Source organism: Ammospiza caudacuta, chromosome 28, assembly GCF_027887145.1.
Source record: "Ammospiza caudacuta isolate bAmmCau1 chromosome 28, bAmmCau1.pri, whole genome shotgun sequence".
Classification (NCBI taxonomy): Eukaryota; Metazoa; Chordata; class Aves; order Passeriformes; family Passerellidae; genus Ammospiza; species Ammospiza caudacuta.
In genome coordinates, this window is record NC_080620.1 from 2,096,796 (window position 1) to 2,119,079 (window position 22,284).

The 22,284-nt window shown below is 46.6% G+C and overlaps 1 protein-coding gene across 1 annotated transcript in view; it reads right to left on the reverse strand.

Annotated features, from left to right (window-relative positions):
• Positions 1-1,515: 1,515 nt before the first annotated feature.
• Positions 1,516-22,284, reverse strand: part of AP3D1 (adaptor related protein complex 3 subunit delta 1) — a 44,827-nt gene continuing 24,058 nt past the window's right edge. Inside the window, exons 12-32 of the mRNA XM_058821278.1 lie at positions 21,994-22,139; positions 21,144-21,292; positions 19,051-19,281; positions 17,376-17,607; positions 16,843-16,988; positions 16,577-16,718; positions 15,751-15,822; positions 14,844-14,919; positions 13,923-14,122; positions 13,215-13,288; positions 10,855-11,065; positions 9,585-9,647; positions 8,863-8,961; positions 8,007-8,156; positions 7,837-7,884; positions 7,336-7,525; positions 6,209-6,297; positions 5,217-5,302; positions 4,767-4,888; positions 3,956-4,035; positions 1,516-3,801 (exon numbers count right to left, since the gene is read on the reverse strand). Coding sequence (XP_058677261.1) covers positions 3,706-3,801; positions 3,956-4,035; positions 4,767-4,888; positions 5,217-5,302; positions 6,209-6,297; positions 7,336-7,525; positions 7,837-7,884; positions 8,007-8,156; positions 8,863-8,961; positions 9,585-9,647; positions 10,855-11,065; positions 13,215-13,288; positions 13,923-14,122; positions 14,844-14,919; positions 15,751-15,822; positions 16,577-16,718; positions 16,843-16,988; positions 17,376-17,607; positions 19,051-19,281; positions 21,144-21,292; positions 21,994-22,139 — 2,702 coding nt within the window. The 3' untranslated portion in view covers positions 1,516-3,705. The remainder of the gene's footprint in view (positions 3,802-3,955; positions 4,036-4,766; positions 4,889-5,216; positions 5,303-6,208; positions 6,298-7,335; positions 7,526-7,836; positions 7,885-8,006; positions 8,157-8,862; positions 8,962-9,584; positions 9,648-10,854; positions 11,066-13,214; positions 13,289-13,922; positions 14,123-14,843; positions 14,920-15,750; positions 15,823-16,576; positions 16,719-16,842; positions 16,989-17,375; positions 17,608-19,050; positions 19,282-21,143; positions 21,293-21,993; positions 22,140-22,284) is intronic.

Below are 22,284 nucleotides of genomic sequence, written 5' to 3' on the forward strand. Positions count from 1 at the left end.
GGCACCCCTGAGTCTCCTTTTCTCCGGGCTGAGCACCCCCAGTGTGTTCTCAGCCCCTCCCAGCCCAGCTGAGCAGCAGAACCTGGGCTGAAGCCTCAGCTCCTCGGGGGTCTCCGGCTGCCCGAGCTGGCCCCGGCTCACGGCAGCTCCTCCAGAGCAGCTGATCCCGGTGCTGCTCCGGGGAATGGCCGGGCCCGGCTCCAGCAGCCCAACCCCTCCTGCTCATCCCCTCCTGCTCCCGGGAACAGCCGGGCCCGGCTCCAGCAGCCGCGGGGCCCCTCTGGCTGGATTCCTCCATGAGCAGATGATGCTGTGCCCCAGGGCAAGGAGCCTGAGTGCCAGGCTCGTGGGCAACTCCCGGGCACAAAACCGAGCTTGGGAGGCACCACTGGAGCTCACCTGGCTCAGCAGGGGCCCCTGAGCACATCAGGATTGTGGCCAGATGGCTCTTGAGGATCTCCAGGGAAGGTGACTCCACCATCTCTGGGCAGCTCTGCCACACACAGGGCAAAGTCTTTCCCCTGCTCAGGTGGAATTTCCTGTGTTCAGTTTCCTCCCATGACCTCTGCTCCTGTTGCTTGGCCCCAGCCTCATATATCCATATACATAATATAGATATCTATGTTGTCTATATCTATATTCATCTCTGCTCTTCCCCCTGCCCCAGCTCCCACAGCCTTTCCCCACAGGAGATCATCCATCCCCCCATCATCCTCATCCCAGAGGAGTCCAGAACTGGACAAAGCTCTGCAGGGCTGAGGGAGCGGCAGGATCAGCTCCTGGTCCCCCAGTTCAGCTCCTATGGCTCATTTCACACTCCCTAGACTGGGGTTTGTTTTGGTTTCCATCCCATTTGTGCAGTCCCAGCCCATGGCAGGTCCATGTGGGATTGCAGTTCTGGGAAGAGGACCTGGATCCTTCCTGTAGCAACGGGGCCAACAAGCTACTGGGCAATTCCCAGGGCAGAACTGGTGGCTCCTGACTCTCAGCCCCAGGGATTTTCTGTCCCAAGATGATTCTCACAGCTTCTGGTGTGACTGGAAACCACTGGGGCTTCAGCCAAGCCCAGGCCTCATTCCTGCTGTGGCAGGACAGGGCTTTATCCTCACATCAATGTCACCACGTTTGTCACAAATCTCACTGGAGGCCAAGAGGAAGCAACAGCAGGGGCTGATTCCGGCCTCACTCACACCAGAGCTCCCATTCTTCCAAGGGTTGAATTTCAGCTGTAATCATGATCCAAAACATAAAACAATTAATGGAGATTTAACTGAGATAGTCTGAATTATTTTTTCCTGTAATTTCAGTGTTAGTGACAGCTGCTGTTGCAGAGCTGCCTTTCAAGGGGGTGGCACTAGGAATTCCCTACCTCCTTTAGGAAGGAGATTCCTCTTACCTCCACTGAAGATCCATTATTCAGCCCTGGGGTAAATCCATGCCTTGGTTTTGGGTCCATCCAAACTGGAACAGTCTTATGAAAGGACCATTTATAAAGCCAAAAATTTAACTTTGTTTTGAAAGTTTATTGGATCATCTTGACACAAAATCATTACAGCAGCTTGTGGTATGTTGTTTTCTTTTTCTTTTCTTTTTTTTTTTTTCCAGGGAATGTTGATAGCAAATAAATTTGTGAATGTAACACATCATACAGTTTCAAAATTCTAGAATCACTGCACAGGATTCTGTAAGAGACTCTACATGCTAAAGTGACAGTTTTCATCCATGAATTAAAAAACCCAAACACTAATTGAGGAACATTATCCTTTAAGACAATTTTAATATGTTCAGTTTCTAATACACAACTGGCTAACCAAGGGAGGCTGACCAAAACCAAACCCTCCACGTCGTGGCAGCACGGTCGGACACGGAGCTGGGCCTGGCAAAAGGAACCCAGAGCACCAGAGCAGAGCCTTTGCCCAAATACCTCCTGTGGGAAGAGTGTAAAAAGCACGAGACACGCATAAAGTACAGGACATCACCCAACAAAGAAGATCAACACTTTATCCTGCTCCCTGCATGGGGGTTTGGTGTTTTAAGAGTGGTGGTGGTGCTGGAGACATGCAGACCCAGGCAGCTCCTCCCTGGGCACCTTTTTGGAGCAATCAACTGCTCCTGACCTGTGCCTTGAAGCAAAACCCTTCCACGGAGTTTTGCTCACTGGGTGTGGAACTGCAAGGAAAGAAACAGAGCTGGGGAATAAAAAATAAGTTGAAAGCAAGGGATGTTGGAGAAGGACATCAACTGAGCATCTCCGCAGGACACTGTGACATCCCTTTCCTGTCAGTGACTCCACAAGGTTCCAATAGTGCAGAATGGGCACTTCCCACACTCTCCCTTCTTCCCCCAAAAGCGACTGCTACAGTCCCAAATCCGCAGCTCCCCAGCCCCCTCCCCATCCTGCACCCAGCAGGGAGAGCAGCTCCTCATGGCCCCTCTCCTGCCAGGGCAGGGAGAGGGGATCATCATCAACCTCCTCCTCCTTCCTGCACCTGGGACAGGGGCTCCCCATCCATCCTCTCCTGCACCCTGGCAGGGAGAGGGGATCATCATCATCCTCCTCCTCCTTCCTGCACCTGGGACAGGGGCTCCCCATCCATCCTTCTCTCCCTGGAAGGGAGGGCTTTGCCACAGGGACCCAGGGGCCTTTGTGCTGCCAAATCTGCTCTCAGTGCTGCAAGGGCAGGGCTGGGGGACACTGAGGGGACACACACAGAATGACCCTGCTGGTACCAGAGCCCAGGGGGAGGACATGGACCTGCACACAAGGGGCTGCACCCATGACTGTTTCTCTAACCTGGTAATGGTCAACCTCAGCTGGTGAGCGAAAGAATAAAAAAGCAGGAACAGACCCCTTTGGATTTCCAGTTTCTTGCTACAGCTTAACTGTTCAGGAATGTGAAATTGAAGTGGACTCATAAAACACATCAGCAGAGACAGCTCAGAGGGGAGAGGCCTGACAGACTCCGTGTGTGGGGCAGTCGAGGGGAGCACAGACCCAAACAATAACACTTACAGCCCGTTTCATGCTTCCACACTCGACTCTTCCAGCTGTCACTAAAAGAAGGTTAAGGCTCAAGGCAACTACTATAAACAGAAACTCAAACATCCCAGTTCCCACAGGGCTCCTTTGGATTAGCTCAAGGAGATGGAGGATATTTATATGCTGATCACAATAGATCTTGAGATAATAATAAATCATATATATATTAAAAAAAAAAAAAAAAAACAAAAAGAGGCCTTCTGGTCCAGCACCAGCCTCTGCTAGAAATATACATCAACTACAGCAGCCCTGAAGACATATTTCATGGCTAAGGATTAAGTCAACCTTCCCTGGCATAAGCACAAGCAACAAACTGTGCTACTGTTGATAAAGTCCTGCTCAGTCGCCGTCCCACACAGATGAAGGTCATGGGATCATCATGAGCTGCTGAATAAATAGTGCCCACCCCTCCCTCCCTCCTCCAGTCATGTCACCAGGATCTCTTTGGGCTAGAAAGGGTTAACACCACAGTTTGTAAAAAGTTCTGAAAATAAAAAGGTAACATACAGCCTTAAAATGTCTAAACTGCAACCAATGGTGGAGTGAACTGAAAGCACGTGCCCCAGGGTAGTACATGCGTACGAGGGAGAAACTTAACACTTGGGTCTGCTCGTCTTTACACGTTGGGTGTGTTTCTGCTCATTGGAATATTGTATAAGGAATATTCAGCACTTGGACAATGTCTCTTTCATCTCATCCAACAAGTTGCTAAGCAGGGTAGAATCATTACATTTCCCATCTATGGATACAGAGTTCTCTCCCTTGGAAAGGAAAAAAAAAAAGAAAAAAAAAAATTAGCTTCTCTTCCAAGTGGGGATAAATGTGTTCCCAGCCAAACTCAAGGGCTGGGAAGAGGCAGAGGAAGGCAGGGAAGGCTCCAGGTTTAGCTTCTCTCAGGGGTTACAGTGCTCTCACCTTTTTTACCAGTAGGCAGACGTGATGGCCTTGGATAGAACGGCTGTACATGGATGCGCACGAATCAACGCGTTCCACAACTGCAGAGAAACAGCAATTTCATTTCATTCCAGTCCATTTTAATTCACCCCTGCTTCCCCTGGAGAGCAGCCCTTGCTCTGCCTGGCCTTGAGGAACAGAGGCTTCTACAGAGGGGAGGAGGAAGTCAGGGTTAAGATGTGCCTGGCTCCTTGTGGCTTCTCTCTGGGACGTTTCACAATAATGAGGTGAGTCATTTGTCTGCTAAGCCACAAATGTTCTGTGGCAAAAACACTGCTCAGAACGTAGATTTCTTCCCCAGAAATACTTCCAGTGAGGCAATGTCTAATGCAAACATCAGAGCATGATGAAACAGCCAGTTGTTTTGCTTCAGCCAGCGCTTGTGTTTTAATTAATAAACCCAAAGCTGAATAGCTGGGGCTCTCCCTCACTGAAAGGAGGCACTGGGGAAGGAGTCTGAAGCCCTGCAGATCAAACCCACCCTCTCCAGAGAACAGTTACAGCCTGAACTCCACAGCAGCTGCTCCCATGAGAGCTGTCACATGCCTCACTGGGCTGCAGGAATTCCACAGGGACACAAGGAGAATTCATTTTGAAGAACACTGCATGCTTTAAGTGTTGCAAAACTGGAGAAAACTCTCCCAAATGTATTTAATCTGGACATCACCTGCTCCTGTGGTTGCTGAGCCCATGGAGTGTTATGCCCACTAAGCACAGCAGAGATTTTAGAATACGGAATTCTGCAGAAGGTTCTGCATCAAGGCAGACTCACCTGAAAAATGATGATGAAAACAGATCTTTGCCAGTAGATGTTGGAAAGAAATGCTAATTCCATCTACTTTAATAGAACTCATGTGCAGATCTCCAGACTCTAGGAGCTTGGCAAAAGCATCACTGCAGAGCAGGAAGGAAAGTAAATGTTTTATTAGAAATGCAAGTGAAATCTGTCCCATCAGCCCCATGCCAGGATACAGAAGCTTAAGTGCTACCAAGCTTGAGGAAAATAGGTTTACAACAAATTCAGAAACCACACTCCAGAGCCCAATGGAGCAACTTGTGCCCTCTTGCTGCCAGAGCTGCCTCTGCCAGCCTGCAGGGCACAGAGCTCCCCCTGCAGAGCCACTTGAAATCAGTCAGTGGATACTTCTGAGCAGCCTCCCCTTACAGAGACACTGCCCAAGCCCTCAGGAGCAGCAGGGCTCAGCCTGCCAGGGGCACTCACCTGTAGCAAGGCGTCGTGATCAAGTATGAAGCACAACTGAAGTGCAATTTGAAATCTAGTTTTTCATGGGTTGAACCTTCATCATCCTGCAACAGAGCAAAGGAGAGCAGGTGAGTGGGAACCACCCACCACAGAGACACCAGTGAGGAGCTGAGGGCTGAGTTCCCCCTGAAGGATCAGTGTGATCCCACCACAAGATCAGCCCACTCAAAGATTTGGCCAGCTGGGTTGATAATTGCACCCACAACAGGTAAGGGACACTCTGGGCTGCAGTTCTGCCTGTACTCTGCTGAAATGAACTGAGCAGACTGAGTTTAAACTAACACTTGGAGATGTGGTTTTACAGTTCATTATTTCCTGAGCAAAATAAGAAATTAATAGTTCCCAGATTCTTAGGTACTAAAATAGGACTAGCATGCTATTTTTAAGAAACTCTTAAAATAGAGATAATGGCTGACTCAGGAGTAGCCACAACTGTCTCCGTTCATTTCCTCTGAGCATCTCTTTCATTAATAACTGTACTGAAATAACATCAGAGACCAACACAGTCTTATCCAGTCAGTACCTATTAAACAATGCCTTCCTCTGACCTCACTCTTGGTCTGGGTTTCCACTCTTAATGACTGCACCTAACTCTCATTTTAGTTTTGCAGCCTTGTAGCAGGCTGCAGTGTCCAACTGAGATGAGAAGGAGCAGAGCCTGGTCCCCTCTGTCCCCTCCCCAGCAGATCAGTGTGATTTCCTAGCTGACAATGTGGCACATGTTCCAGGCTGCCTTGCTCACACGCTGACAGCAGTGACAATCCAGGACGTGCTGACGCAGGGCTGGGGGCACTCTTTGCACACGATGTGAAAATGTTCCTCACAGAATGGGCTGCTGCAGCAGGGATGAAATGATGCCTAAAAAAAGCTCCAGAGCAGAGCTTCCCACCCGAGCCCGGCTCCCTGACGCAGTTCCCAAGGAAGCAGAGGCAGTTGAGAGCTGCACTTACTTTGACTATAAAGGACAGTGTTCCTTTTAACTTCTGAGCCATAACAATACTCTGAAGTGTAAACACAAACTGGGCTTCATTAGAGATTCCTAGTGTGAAGAGAGGAGAGGGAAAAATCAGGTCAGAACATGGTTTCCAGATCTAAATAATGGTTACAATAAACTGACTGATGTGCAGACTATTTTTGAACCAAATCTGAAATTCTCTGAGTTGGAATAGTTCTACAACTGCTGTGATGAGTCAACAATGTTACAGCACTTGGGTCTCTCAGTGGCAGCAATGGCAGCTGGCATTTGATGGAGGTTATTGAGCAAGTGCCTGGGCAAAGTGTCACAGTATCACAGATTTAAACTATTTGCATAACTCGAATTATATCATAAACATTTCAGAGTAGCTTTCAGAGCTAATTTGAATTCTAATGTTTCTATGTTTTGCTTTTAATATACAAGTCTCTGTCAAGAACTGCCACATAGAGATTTAAAACTAATCAAATACCCCACTGCTTTCCATGGGGGATTGAAAAGCTCCCTGAGGCCACTTCAGCCCTCTGTGAGCTGTTCCAGGATTCAAATTAAGTCCTTGGTGAAGGAAGGGAAATTCAGGGAAGTTCATGGATTTGACTGTACTACTGTGCTCTGTACAAAACAAATATAATTCATTTCTGTGCTTAATACTTCAGCTGCCCTCCTTGCACATCCTTATCACAAACCTTCACTGCAAAAGGCCTCTGCCATTCAAACACTGGGACAAGAGCTCCAGAATAAATCCAGAGTGGATTCTAATGCTTCACAAACCTCCTATCTTGTTTTATTTTAAATCTCATAGCAAACACATCATGAATTTTGCATTCCTGTAGTCAAAGGTGTGCCAGCCTGCAGGCACCTGGAAAAGGAACTCAGACATTTGGACTCCCAGCCCTAGCTTTGCTCTTGCTGTGCAGAACCACCTGCATTAGAGCCACACTGGGAGAAGGCTTATCCTCTCCAGGGAACTGTGGGAAAGCCCAGCAACAGCCAGGCAGAGATGTTTTTTTCTGGAAAACAGCAAGAAGTTCAAGCAGCTCTTTCCACAGGAGGGCAGTGCAGGGCCAGCCACACTCCAAGAGCCCTGTGCAAAGCTGTGCATACCAGGGGGGAGCTGGAAGGGCACAGGGATCCCATCGTGTACTGATGATCCTTCTGGTCGGAGCATTTTAGTGTTGAGAGAGTCCAGGACATTCAGTTCCATGCTCTTAAGGAAGCTAGTGCTTTTGTTCTCAAAGATAACAGACACTGTAACTTGGCTGTCATGCTGGAGGTTTCCTTGGATATCATAGGTCTGCAAATGAAGGGAAAAATATCACAGGAAAAGAGTCAAACTTCAAGAAACAGAACACAGAACACATTTATCCCCATTTTACCCAGGGATAAAACCAGGTTCAAAAGGGAGGTAATTTGATATGGCTAGAAGATTATGGAAGCACACTGGGATTGGGAAAATATCAACTTAGAAATTAAAGTGAGCCACCCAAAGGAAAGGAAATAGAGCTTGGGACTGAAACATCCTTCAGTTGTGCGATGGCTACATAAAGTCACTCCCCATCCCCAGGACACCCCTCTCTCAGAGCACACAGAACAGCCCACACTCACCATTTTAATGTAGGGGTTTTCAGCGAGAAGGCGATAACTGGACATGGGCTGCAAAACAAGAGAGAGCTCACAGTGACACCAGAACTGCTGACTCTGGGAAGAGCTGTCACTGCCCTCCCTCCCAAACAGCTGAGCTCTCCCTGTCCCCAGGCCTGGGCACAGCTACTCACTGGTAGTGGCTCATCCTCTAGTGTCCCGTTCTGCACCGACTCCGGGGGCTCCTCCTCGCTGTGATGACTCTTCTTCTTGGATTTCTTTTTATCCTTTGATTTCTCTTCTTTCTCTTTCTTGTGCTTTTTCTTCTTATGCTTGGAGGATTTCTACCAAGAAGAACAAGAAACTACAAGAACCCTTAAAGAAACCCTTGATTTCTAGCAATGACTCCTCCACCACACTTCCATCTCTAGACTCTCACTCTCTGCATTTCCTGCACTGTGCAGAGTTTCCTTTTACAGCAGAACCCAAAACAGAGCTACCATTCCTTAAATCCCAGAAGTAACTCCATGTGGAGTCCCAGTAAACCCTGCTCCCCACACCCTATCCCAAAGTAACCTGGGAACAGCACAGGGCAGAACCTCTCCAAGTGTTTGGAAACCTTAACTGGGACCTGTCCCTTGGCTCAGGGACATGAGGTGGTCACAGGTCCCCAAGGATGTAACATTTGCAGGCAGTCACTGCACTGAACTAATGCTGGTGGTAAATCCTCTGTGCTGCTTTTTAAGGAGTTTGAGACAGCAGGAGAATATGGCTGAAAGGTGACAGCAACTTCATAGAACCAGAGAATTGTGAAGGTTGAAAAAGATCTTTAAGATCATCAGGTCCAGCCATCAGCCCAGTGCCACCACATCCACAGGTTTTCTGAACATTTCCAGGGACAGTGACTCCACCACTGCACTGGGCAGCCTGTCCCAGTGCCTGACAATCCTTTCCATTAAAAAACAATAACAACAAAATCTTTTCTAATACCTAATTTAAGCCTCCCCTGGTGTAACTTGAGGCAATTGCCTCTTAACTTGAACCACTTACCTTTCCTTCATCCTCCTCCTCCTCATCTTGTTCTTCCCTTTCTTCCTTTTTTACCACTTGGGGTTCAGCCACCACAGCAGTGCCCACTGCAGGCTCGCTCTGAGGAGAGGAGCACAAGGATTCTGACACTCGTGGAAAGCAGCTGGAACAACCCAATCCCACAGCAAAAGAGACTCAACAGTGACAACTCCTCACAAGTGTTATTTCAGAAATGACATTAGGCTAACATGGTATCAAGGCTTTCATTTTATGCCTCTGAAACCCAGCAAATATGATCACCTGAGGACATGATTCAGAGGATTTCCTCCAAGGAATCCATCCCCTTCTATCTTGGTCTCTTCCTCTAAAATTTCCCATCAAAATTCATGACAATTTTTCTTTCACACTCTGTCTCTCATGTCTATTAATATTGCCAGAGTCTACCTCATACTGAGAAATAAAACCATACAACTGTATAACATTACACTCATCAATAACAGAATCAACCAAGGCTGGAGCTGCATCTGTATTTCTATTTCTATTCCTTGATCTGCACAGAATGAGCCTCAAGTCTCCCATTTCAGCTCCTGTGAACTGGGCAGACAGTATCTCTGCTTCCCAGCAGGAAGGTGAGGAGATGGAGCTGATGTTCCCCTCAGTGCTGCAGCATGACACAGCACTCCTGCACAGCTCAAGGCAAGGAATAACCACAGAAGTTTCTTCTGATGGGGGAACATTCCTACCTGTGGCTGGGGTGTGGGAGCAGCTGGTGGAGCAGTAGAAAGCCAGAAATCCAAGTCTTCCCCCTTAATTTCAGAAGAAAAAAAAACCATTATCATTGTTTTTAGATATTTCTTAAAAATCATATTAAAAATCCGACAACAGCAACAAAAGAAAACCAAAACAAAAAGATCACAAGGATGGAACATCTGCCTTATGAGGAAGGGCTGGGAGAGCTGGGGGTGCTCACCTGGACAGGAGAAGGCTCCAGGGACACCTCAGAGCCCCTTTTGGGGCCTGAAGGGGCTCCAGGAGAGCTGCAGAGGGACTGGGGACAAGGCCTGCAGGGACAGCACACAGGGAATGGCTCCCACTGCCACAGGGCAGGGCTGGGTGGGAGATTGGGAATCAGGAATTGTTCCCTGGCAGGGTGGGCAGGCCCTGGCACAGGGTGCCCAGAGCAGCTGTGGCTGCCCCTGGATCCCTGGCAGTGCCCAAGGCCAGGCTGGGCAGGGCTGGGAGCAGCCTGGGACAGTGGGAGGTGTCCCTGCCATGGCAGGGGTGGCACTGGATGGGCTTTAAGGTTCCTTTGAACCCAAACCAATCTGGGATTCTGTGAGTCTATAACAATTAAATTAAAATTTGAAGTTCCCATGGAAATGCAGCACTGCAGAGTGCTCCTCATGCTCAGATGCTGTGACACATTCAGGACCAAACACACCAAGAAGTTTCACTTCAGTTTTTGAGCACTTGCAAAGGCAGGCCCAGCTGACCTGCCCAGCACCCCAACAGCAGGGCAGGGCACCCCTGGCATTCCAAGGGCTGCAGGGCAGGGGGAATGAGCAGCTCTGCAGGGGATTAACAGGAGGATGCTTCAAATCCTGACAGCAACTGGCAGCCATGGGCAGGGTTTATAACTGAAAGGTTCTGGAGCACATGGGAGTCAGGATGCACCACAAATGACACAAAACCAGTTCCAGATATTTTGCTAAGGAGTTCCCCACTTGGAGAACAGACAAAATATCAGCAAACTCAGCTCCACGTGAGCTCTGGCAGATCTGCTGTGTAGGCTGCAGTAAGCTGAATTCTGCTAGTTAAGGAGGCTCAGTAAGTGTTATTTTTATTAACAGAAATCTTTAAATACCTGCTGCTATAGTAGTAAAAATTGAAGGAAATAGAGGGTGAATGCATTGAGCTGTTTGAACTGTTAAATGCAACTGTTCCTAAGCAACAAAATGAACTCAGCAATAAATAACAGCAGGAGCTAAAATAATGCAAATCTTGGAGAATTACCTTTTTTACTTCTTCCTCCTCCTCCTCTACCACCTTTTTCTCTTTCTCTTTCTTCTTTCCTTTATCTCTCTCTTTATCTTTATGTTTCTTTTCCTTCTTTTTGGGTTTCTTACTCTTCTTCTCTACTAGGGGAACTTCTGAGTCTGGTGACTTCAGGGTCTCCACATTCCTGTGTCTCTGCACTGGCAGCTTCTCACTGTCTGCTAAAGGTCTTGAAAAGAAAGAGCCCATTACCTGCTGCACACAGCTCCCTCAGCCACATAACCTGGCCAAGACAAGCTCTGCTTTGTTCTTAGGAGCTGGGCCCCCAAGCCTAAAATCAGTGCATATTTCCATACCTGGAGTTTACTTATGCACTGCAGACATTGCCCTTGTGGGTTAGGAGTCAGAGGAAACAATTGGAAGGTGACTGAGAGCCAAGGTTTTGCTGTTTAACCCTTAGAGGTGCCAGTAGAGGCTGAGGAACACCCCCAGGGGAACAGCTCCATGTTCCACTGTGTTTCCATGGAATCCCTCTCCAGGGAAAAGCAAGGATGTGGAACAGCATTTCCAGCAGAGTGGAAATTTCAGCAGTGGAATGTCAGCATGGCTCCAGCAGCCCTTGAAGGGTGTGGGGTTTGTTGTTCTTGATGAACAGATCAGCCTAATTGGGAATTATTCTAAGTAATTTTTATTTTGGAAGTTTGCACTAGGAATTTCTACTCCACTATCACATTTTGTAAGGTAAATGTAACTTCAAACACCTGTTTGCAAAAAGCACCAACAGCAGGTGATATTTACACTGTATCCTAAATCCATTACTTAGGGAAAAAAAAACACCACAAAAATTTCTCTCATTCTTGTCAAACATTTCCAGAAGCCAGCAAGAAATTCACCAACTGCATATTTTTCTATTTATAGCTTTTATTTAATGTTAATTTTCACACTGGCACACCAAACATTACTTCAGGAAGATTTCTAATGGCCTTAACTGCCTCATTTTTTTTTGCTTATATTGCATTAAGAACCAGAACCAATTAATTTTTCACTTTCAGGGAAGATTGAACAACAAACAGGCCTCATCTTTTACTATTTCATATATATCTGTACAGGAACAGCAATGGTGCTGAAAGCCAGTGACAAAACAGACTCACAAATGTCAGAGTCTCTGAGTTAACAGTTCCACCACCCTTCAAGGACTTGCCCTGTCCAAAATCAACCAACCTGACAAAGGTCAACACTCAGGAGATATTCTTACCTGGGAGGCTTCCCTGAAACCAGACTGCATGTGAGCGTGACAGACAGAGCAGTGCAAGCACAGAAAGAAAGAGAGAGGACACAGACATGAGAAACCATGACAGGAGAGCACAGCACTCATGGCACAGGGAGGGAATGGATGGAACAATCCAGCAACCCTGGATGCCTCCTGAGCACAGCCCCCAGAACCTGCTCTGCTGGGTGTGCCCAGTGCTGCTGAGAATCACCATGCAAATACAGGGGCTACAGGCAGAAATTCATTTCCTTTTATATATTTGTCACTGCAGACTTTGGCCTTCCAAAAAAGGAGTTCCTCAGAAAGTGTTTTATTCATTTTTCACAAGGTACTGAGAGGCCAAAGCCCTATAAATTTGGCACTGCAAAGAAAGGCACAGACTCAAGTATCAGAGGAAGAGAGAGATCCCACACGCACCCACATGGGCCTGCACAGTCTTCAAAAATTTACAGGAGGCATCCCTGGACCATAAATCAGCAATTATTTTTAGCATGGTGATTTTGAAAAAAATTCCAACCCAATCTCCCTGTGCAACACTGCACAGCCCAGGGCTCATGGGCATGAGGGTGCAGGGGCTCAGTGCTGGCACTGGCACAGCCCCAGAGCTGGGCACAGGGGTGACACACAGCTCAGTCACAGCAGACAACTTCACAACAGTGGGACACACTGCAGGGCCACAGGGCAGTGGGGTGGGACAGCCTGGGTGTTTCTGGTCAGTGACACAACACAGGCTTGCCATGGACACAGAGCTTCTGAGGGGGACAGATGGACACAGCTCACACTCAGTGCCAACACAGGTGACAGCAGAGAGACAGTGGGACACCCAACCCTCAGAGTAACCCCCACCTGATCCAGTGACACTGTCTGTGCTTCCAGACTCCTTCAGTCACATCACACTACATTTAGTGACTTCCCCAGCCCCTCCCAAACCTCTCATACTCAGGAGTTGAGATTTTATCATCCAGGCTGCAGTGGGAGCCAAAGCTGGATGAGCACCTGTGGTCTCAAAGCCATGGGGAGAGCCTTCAGCCTTTTGTGCTTTGCCTGCTCAGCCCCAGCCCTGCCCTCAGGCACTCCCTCAGTGAACTCACACACAAACTGCACTTACTTATCCAGGTCTATGTCAAGTGCTTTGTAGGGATCATTGGGATCTTTGTCATCTTCATCACTGGGCAAAGCATTCTGCAGGAGAGTAAAGAGACACCCACTGAGGCAGCAAACTACTGCAATTTTCAAACTCAAGTTTAACACCACCCAAATTAAATTTTTTTTGAGCCTGTGAACCCTGCAGAGGCCAGCTACAGTCAGGCTCAGTAAGTTATGGGAACAATGCACTTCAGTGCAGCAGCCAGTTTCAAGATTAATTTGGAACAGAAACCCCTTCTTCATAAACAGCAGGACTTGAATTGCTGCTGCTCGGTTTTGATTAAAGGAAATTTTAGAAACAAATACAGATGACATCATTAGCATCTGCAATTAATTATCATCAGCTGCAAAGCTGCTGACTAGACAGCAAGTTACTGTCAAAGTGAAGCAGCAGAGCATAATAAATGCTATTTGGGCAGTGTTACTTTTAGAGCAGGGATGAACATTATTTGGTTGGCTTTGACTTTTTTAATAGCTTCAGTGGCAATTTTTGTCAAAAAAAAAAACAGACAGTAATTTCTTCCCCTGCAAAGAACAGCCTGGGATCATCTCAGTCACTTCTGAAACAGCTGTGGAACTGCCACATCACAGACTGGTTGCAGCTGTGGGGGCAACAACCTCTCAAGAGCTGCACACAGATAAATCCCAGAGCCCAAGCACAGGAGCTGACCTCTGGCATCTCCTCTGTGATGATGTCGACGTGGTGAGCTGGAGCAATGTCCTCCTCACTCTCTGTGTGCAGGGAGTTGTGCCGATGGTGTTTCCCTCTCTTCTCCTTTTTCTGCTTTTTCTTTTTCTTGTCTTTCTCCAGTTTCTGTTTATGCCTTCTCTCTTCTTCCAGTTTCACATACTGGTCTGACATGGGCATTCCTGGGGGAAGCCAAGCTGCTTTCAGGTACAGAGCACATGGACTGAGCACTGACACACCACAACAGGAGTGTGCCCTGCTGCTGCTTCCAGCTTAACCAGCTGGATCCACATCTCTGTGCTTCCACACCACCTCACACAGCCCCCCAAGCACCAGCTTTGCTGTGCACTGCATCTCTCCAGAAACAGGACAGAGCTCAACCCTGCTCTCTCATTTTTGGCTGCGTTATTGCATTACAAGGAGCACCCAAACATTGAGATTTTAAGGAGAATTGGTGACATTGCTGCTGTACTTGTAATGTAAAGAACTTTATCAACAGCTTTTCTGTGCTGTATCCAACCACTAAGATACACAACCACTTTTGATAACTGAAACAAGATATTCAAACAGTATCTCTACCATTAGATTCTATTTCATGTCTCCTCCATCAGACCTCCAAGATATTTTCAAGGTGACTGCTCCCACCAGAACAGTGGTTCCTCTACATGTTACAGACCTGGCTGCATGACATTCCTAATCACAGAACTACTTCTAATATTATCTTGAAAGGAACTCAGACTGCAAAGTACTATTTTCAAATGTAAATTAAGGAGATATATTTAAGACTCTAATGGAAGTGTGTTCCTTGCCCTTCAGAACCTCATGTGGAAGACCCAAGAAAGAACTATAACTTTTGTTAAACTGAATTTCTTTAATTAATTGTAAAAGATTAGCTGTGCTTACCTGGAACTTTTAATGGGACAGAAAGGTCAATCTGGACCACAGGAATGTGTTCCACCCCTGGAGTGTCTTGGTATCGCTGGGAAAAGAAAGATTTGTTACTTTCTGAGCACTGCCAGCACAAATTTCTGTAAATAGAAATATTACAAAACATCAAGCAGCTCAATCCCTTAAGTGAACATTTTAAAAGATAGGAATGGAACAGCTTGTTAATAATTCTGTGTGGTAGCAGAGGGTGTTTTAAAGCCAGTTGATAACTATTATAAAGGACCCTACTCTTAGCTAGTTTGTTAACCCCACTACTGCCCTGAAGAATTACTGCAGCTCCCAGAATGAAGAATTACTGCAGCTCTCAGAAGAATTTTTGGTTTGTTTTATTGCTAATAAACAATATCAGCAATACTGTTTGTTAGCAATAAAACAGACCAAAAAGGAGCCCAGGAGCCCTTGCCACTTGAGAAGATAAATTTGGAGATTGGAGTTGAGCAATATGGGCCAGTCCTTCAGATATAGAGTTATAGAGGGAATAAAGGAAGTTCTTTCCCTGAAAAGGTGTTCAGAGAACACAACAACTTCCTGATCTACAAAATAAAGTGTGAGTTCCAGGGTCACCCTCTGCAGGGCTCTGAGTGAGGTGCCTGGGGATGTGAGCACTGCCATGACCCAGGGCTGGGACAAACTGCACAGACTCTCACAGGCTGCCCTGGGGGTACCAGGTCACTCAGGAGATTCTCAGCACAAACAGGAGTTATAAAAACAGTTGTAGGCAGCCACTCCAGTCCGTGCATTATAAAGTAGTCAGAACTGCAGGGGAAATATCAGAATGTGCCAGAGGAGGCTGCAGCTCTGATATTCAGGGATCCTTCCCAATGACAGCAGAGTCCAGTGAGATATTGCAATTCAGACTCACCTTCTGAGGGGAAGGAGAGCTTTTAATATAAAATGGGTTGTTGGCCTGTTCTTGTTTCCGGGCTTCTCGACGCTAAAAGCAAAAGAGGATTTGCAGTTACAATGTTTGTTTGTAAGCAAAGAGATAAAAGACACTAAAGTGCAAAACAAAGGCTTCCTGCAGTTTTGGAACAATACATAACTACTGTGAAAAGACAAGAGCAGAACAGCTTGTGTGTGATAAAGCAGTTCTGAGTTACCTGACATGCTAGGATAGAACTGCAGGCACCATTAACAATTCCCAGCCCTGGAAGAGTTCAAGGCCAGGCTGGAAAGGGCTTGGAGCAGCCTGGGATGGTGGAAGGTGTCCCTGCCCTGGGCAGGGGGTGGGATGGGATGAGATTTAAGATCCCTCCTGTCCCAAGCCATTGTATATGATACTATGACTAATATTCCTTAGAACACCATTCTTGGCTTTTTAATTATAGACTAGAGATAAAACCTTCCCAGACATTAATTTTTGATGGCAATTGGAATGTTGCTGCTTTCATTTCTGCAAGGAGAGGAAGAAGTGAAGATTCATATAACTACAAGCTCTCTCTGTGAAAGCAAAGAGGTCAGAGGCAGGAAAGGTGGGATCACTGCTGAGCACAGTCATGTTTCAGTCATTCACACAAGCTGCTCAGGCCAATAAACATCAGCTTACATCAGAGATCAGCTTTCCTGAGCTGTGGAGAGCATCAGGGCTCCCTGGCTACATGGAGAATCCACAGCAGCCCCCACTGCTCCAGCACCACTTAGATTACTACTGAAATTATGTAGGGAAAGGCATTTTAACATTCACTCACTCTGGCCAGTTCCTCTTCATCTATTTCTGGCTGTCTGTGTCTGGAATGCCTTTGTTCCTCCTCATGAAATATTGTTTTGGGCTTTTCATCTTCAGACTCGCTGTCTGATGGAGGCTCATTGATCCAGGCATCAAGGTCCAGGCTGGGAAGAATTGCAGCAAACAAACAGCTTGACTCAGTACACTGAATATTTCATTGTCTCGTCACATACTTTGCTTTATTATTCAAAGTTTAAATAAAGGTTTGGGAGAGAGAAGGAACTTTACCCCTCTGGAACGGGGACTTTCTTCTGTGCTTTAGGAGCCACAGGGTTCAGCTCACCAGCAAACAGGGCTATCACTTCCTCAGCTACAGGAACTTCTTTTGCTTGTAGCTTCTGAATGTATTTTATTAGCTGCAAGATGCAAGAAGCCTAAAAACAAATAAAGAAGTGGTTTCAGAGTAATATTTAACAAGTTGAACCAACAAATCAACTGAAGTCAACAGAAGGTGTTTTATTTCATTAAGGAACTTAAGAGAAGCAGCATAAACTGCAGGTTTATAGCAAATGTAAAAAGTCCATATTAAGCTTCTCTTTTAGCTGGAATCTTGTTGTGCCCTTAAGTGCCTGAATAATTTTAAAATTAAATTGTTTTGAGTGAAGATCTTGCTGGCAGCCTTCAGAGATGGCATCAAACTCCAGTAAGATCTGGCCTTTGTCATTGATAACAGCTGATAGAAAATGTGCACAGCCACAGAGAACCAGAGACCTGCTCCAAGGCTTCCCATGATAAATCCCAAAGTCATTTCATCCTCTTACCCTCTCCTGAACCTCCAGATCTGCACTCTGCACAAACTGAGGCAGGCGTTCGATCATCAGCTGTGTGATTTCCTGAGCTGCCTCCTTGTCCCCAGCCTGCTCCTTCTGCTGCAGGATGGATGCATAGAGCTTCACCATGTTCTGCACATAAACAGCCTGGATGTGGCCTGGCAGGGTGGTCACTTTGGGCCTCAGCATTGCTTCCAGGGTTTGGTTTGCTTCCTCCAGGTGTCTGTAAGGACAGAATACACAGATGAAAGGCAAGCAAAAATAAAATCCAACAGGCAGTGCTTAATACAAAAAAGAACAGATCACAGCACTTCAACAGACCTCATGCTCTTACTCAAAATTATCCGCTCACAACTAAATGGAAGATGCACAAAAAAGTATTACAATAATAAAAGTTGTAAATAAAGCCAAGTTGTTTCTAAGTAAAAATGTGATAACACTGGAAAAAGAGTATATTTTCTTACTTCTTCAGCTGCAATTTTCTTTGTACAACTTTTTTTTTTTTTTAAAGGAAGTGAAGATCTGAGCTGTACCAGCATTCCCCCAATATCACACCTACACTGTGAACTTAAACTGGAGCCAGTGTTCAGAGTGGCAATTAGAAGGAGACACAAAATTAGCTGGTAAGAGGAGATTCCAGTACCACACCCGTCCAATCTACCAGAACAAAAGCTGGGTAACAGCTATATCTGCACAAGCAAGAGACAAAAACACCTGCAGAAGCTAAAAAAACATACTGGTACAAGAACACTGAAAATTGTAGTACTGTGGGCATTGAAAAATTTTGAGCAAAAAGATGACAACTTTTAATTCCCAGGAAGATGGGGCTCTGCAAAAACCCTTTAACAAAAGCAAAATAGGGAGGAGAGAAAGAACTAATTCAAACATAGTGAGTGCACATGTTCCCTATAATATAAATGGGAGTAGACCTTAATGATTAAGGAGTTCCTTCAACATCTTAAGATCTAACAGCTTACACCTTCAATACCAGAAGGGTCCAAAGCTGTTGGAGAGTGCCCAGAGGAGGGACACGGAGCTGGGGAAGGGCTGAGGAGCAGCTGAGGGCACTTGGCTCGTTCAGCTGCAGCCCAGGAGACTGAGGGGAGGCTCCTCGGGGGCTGCAGCTCCTCCCCAGGGCAGGCACAGGGGCAGGGGCTGAGCTCTGCTCTGGCACAGGGACAGGAGCCCAGCAAGGGCTGCAGCTGTGCCAGGCCTTGGCATGGAGCTCAGGGCAAGGTTCTGCCCCCCGAGGCTGCTGGGCACTGCCCAGGCTGCCCAGGGAATGGTGCCAAGGCTGCCAGAGCTGCAGGAGCTCCCAGGGCTGCTCAGGGTGGGGGTGTTGGGGTGGCTGTGCAGGGACAGGGGTTAAACTCAATGATCCCTGTGGGTCCCTTTTGACTCGGGATATTCCAGCATTCTATGATTCACTACTATGGCTTCCTGCATGAGTGGGCAAGGCTGGAGAGACAGGAAAAATGATCAGCTAGTTAAAAATGTCTTGGCTAGAAAGAGCTGAGGAGTCAATAGTGTGAGGGAACAAGCGAAAAACAACCACTTTGGTGGCATTAAGGCACATACTCTGAACCTCTCATAAAAACATTTCAGTGACCAAAAGCTTTGCCCAGCAGCTGCCCCTCAGAGCACACCAGGCCGTGCCTGCACTTACTCAGAGAACTCCCCGCAGATCCAGGCAGCAGCATAGAGCACCTCGCAGATGCCGTTCCTCTGGGTGTTGCTGGCGATGAGGTGGGCGTTGTCCAGCAGCATGGCCATCTGCGACACCGCGAACTTGCGGATGGCCTTCACCCTGATGGCCACGTCCAGCATCTGCGCCGCGATCAGGTGCCCGTGCCTCGTGCCCTCCAGCCGGGTCAGCTCCACCAGGATGCTTATGTACCTGTGGGAAAGGGGAAGGGATGGGTGGGTGTAGATTTTCATGTTTCTCTTTTTTGCTGATTTATGACTGGTGATAGCTCAGGGATGCCACTTGCTCGGTTTCTCGGCTGTTTAGGTTGTTTAGGCCTGGAAAGGCCCAGGGATGGCCTTGAAGAGCTTGGCGCTTCAAAGGACGAGGAGAGACTTCTGATCTTGTCTCGGTCTCGGTGTTTATTAATTGTTTATCTAAAAGATTTTCTTTCAGCCCGACAGAGGTCTGCACAGCATGTCAGCCATGGGCACACTCTACAAGCCCCCGGGCGGTCACTTATCTTTATACTCGAAGTTACGTGTACAATATTTATAATTTTTCCTCAATACTTTCTACTCTTATTAACTGGTGCACTTCTAGTAATAACTAATTTCAAAGTGCCACCATCACCACAGAAGATGGAGGCCAAGAAGAAGAAGGACAGGACACGCCCCAATTCCTCTATCTTACTTCTTTAGACCTCTCTGTACTAAAATCTCAAATCTTGTGTTTTACACTCTAATTAACTTATCTCTTCACCATTCACTCAGTGAATTCCTCCCAGTCCTCATACAGGTGTCGTCTCCTGTGTAGGATTAAAGCTCTGCCACCAGACACTTCTGGCAACATTCTAGGACTCCTGAGCCCCCCAAGGGTGGTCTCGGCCACTCTGCACCTCCATCCTGAGGTGCTGAGATCTCACAGGTGGGCATCAGAGAACAACCCTGCAAGAGCCTAAATGGGGGATGTGGGACTCAGGCAGCTCTCCAAAATGCAGTTTATTACATCCAAGAGGTTAGAGCAGTCCAGGGTGGTGGGCAACAGAGCCTGTGCCTACAGTTGTGAGCTCCAGCTGCAGGCAGGCCTGGAGACCCACATCCCTCATTCAGGCTCTTACTAATGGTGCCCCACATTGGGCGCCACTTCAGAGCCTAAATGTGGGATGTGGGACTCCAGGGGCTCTTCAAAATGCAGTTTATTGTATCTAAGATGTTACAGTAGTCCAGGGTCATGGGTCACAGAGCTGTGCCTCCAGCTGTCAGCTCCAGCTGCAGACAGGCCAGCAGACCTGCATCCCTCATTCAGGCTCTTCCTAATCGTGCCCCACATTGGGCGCCACTGTAGCAGCCTAAACGAGGGATGTGAGACTCCAGGCAGCTCCCCAAAATGCAGTTTATTCCATCCAAGACGTTCCACCAGTCCAGGGTGGTGGGTGACAGAGCTTGTGCCTACAGCTGTCAGCTCCAGCTGCAGGCAGGCCTGGAGACCCTTTGGTTTTGGTTACCAATGCATTATAGACTTTTCTTTTGGTTACAATGCATTATAGACTTTTCTTTGCTGAGCATCTTCATACAGTAGAACCAATCTATACCTTAACTATTATCTATAGCCTCTCATAACTACTGTAATTACCATATTCATGTTACTGTTCTCCAAGCACTAAAAGTTAGTGCATTACAGTTTAAGGTAGAAGTTGCTTTTCAGTTTTCTTGCAGTAGAAAATTCTGAGACCTTTTTTCTACTTGCAACTTTGCTGACTTGTTTGCCTGTGCTATCTTTCTGCTTGGTAAAAACATCTTCCTGTTTGAGGTGGGTTTACCCTTTGCTGTAAGTCAGAAAAACCCCTTCTAACTAACACACCCTTTGCCTCCTTGGTTATCCACTAAGACTGGCTCTGCAATTCTTTTCTTCTATATCAAAACTTGCTTCCAACTCTATTCCTTCATCAGACTCCACATTCAAAATCTTTCTGCTAAGCACACATATCTGTGAGACTTTCTTGTCAAACTTTCATCCTTCCCAACACAACCCTGCACTGCCTTTGTGATGAGCTCCAAGCTGGCAGCACTGACCATTCAAAGTTGGTGATGTACTGGTAATTGGACTGGCTGCAGATGTCAATGATTTTGGTCAGCAGCTCATCGCGGTACGTCGTCCCTTCGGCTTTATCCACGTGAATCATCAGCTTCTTCACAATCTCCATCAAGTTCTTCTTGGAGACCTGTTAAAGAGGTGGTGAAGGGTTCAACCACTTTCCTACATAGCCAAGTCCTTGCAGTTAAACAGCTGCTGGCTCTTTGTTGGACCCATATAATGTTCACATGAAACCAGAACCATCTCTGTGGGTCCCAATCCAAAAATCAATCTGTCTCATATTGTTCAGTGTTTTTGTTAAAGAAGATCCAGCATAAGTTACAAGGTGTTTAAGAAAAGACTGGATGTGTCATTTAGTGCCATGGCCTGGCACTAATAGGTCATAAAGTGGATTTGATGATCTCCAAGGCTTTTTCCAACCAGCTAATTCTGTGAAGACCTTGCTGTGGGAGAGCTGAGGATCAGAATTACTATCAGCAATACAGAAATCCAAGAGAAAGTGACTCTTCTACTGCCAGATTATAAAGTTTAAAACATTTTTGCTTATAAAGGAAACAAATTTAAGAGTCATTAACATCCAATGGAATTGATTTCAAAATGGGTGATTTCTAACAGGGCCTGAACTGAGAAACTCCATCCAGTCTGAATCAGAGTTTTTAAAGCCCTCATGCTGAGCCAGATATTATACTTGTCCTAAGTGCCAGAAAAGATATAGAAGTTATTAAAAGTCTTGCTGTGGAGTGGGCAGAGAAAGTTGCATGTTTTCCTTAAACATCACCTTCCTACAGGGTCAGTGGGGCTGCTGAGGAAATAAATGCAGGAACATACCATGCCATAGAGGAGATCTAAAGCTCTGAGTCGGATGGACTCATCTTTGTCATCCAAACATTGGAGAATGAGATCCTTGTGAGACTGGACTGACTTGGGGTGCGTTTTCAGGATTTTGGACATAGCTAACAGGCCCAGGTACTTCACTGTGAAAAACAAAATAAAACTTCTTTCCAAATATAGAAACACTGTTTTGGGCTGAGCATGAAATCTTAAAGTTAAAAATTTCCCAGTATTCTTTGCAGTCACTAAAGTAAGTCAACATTCTTGCATTTTACTATTATGCTCACT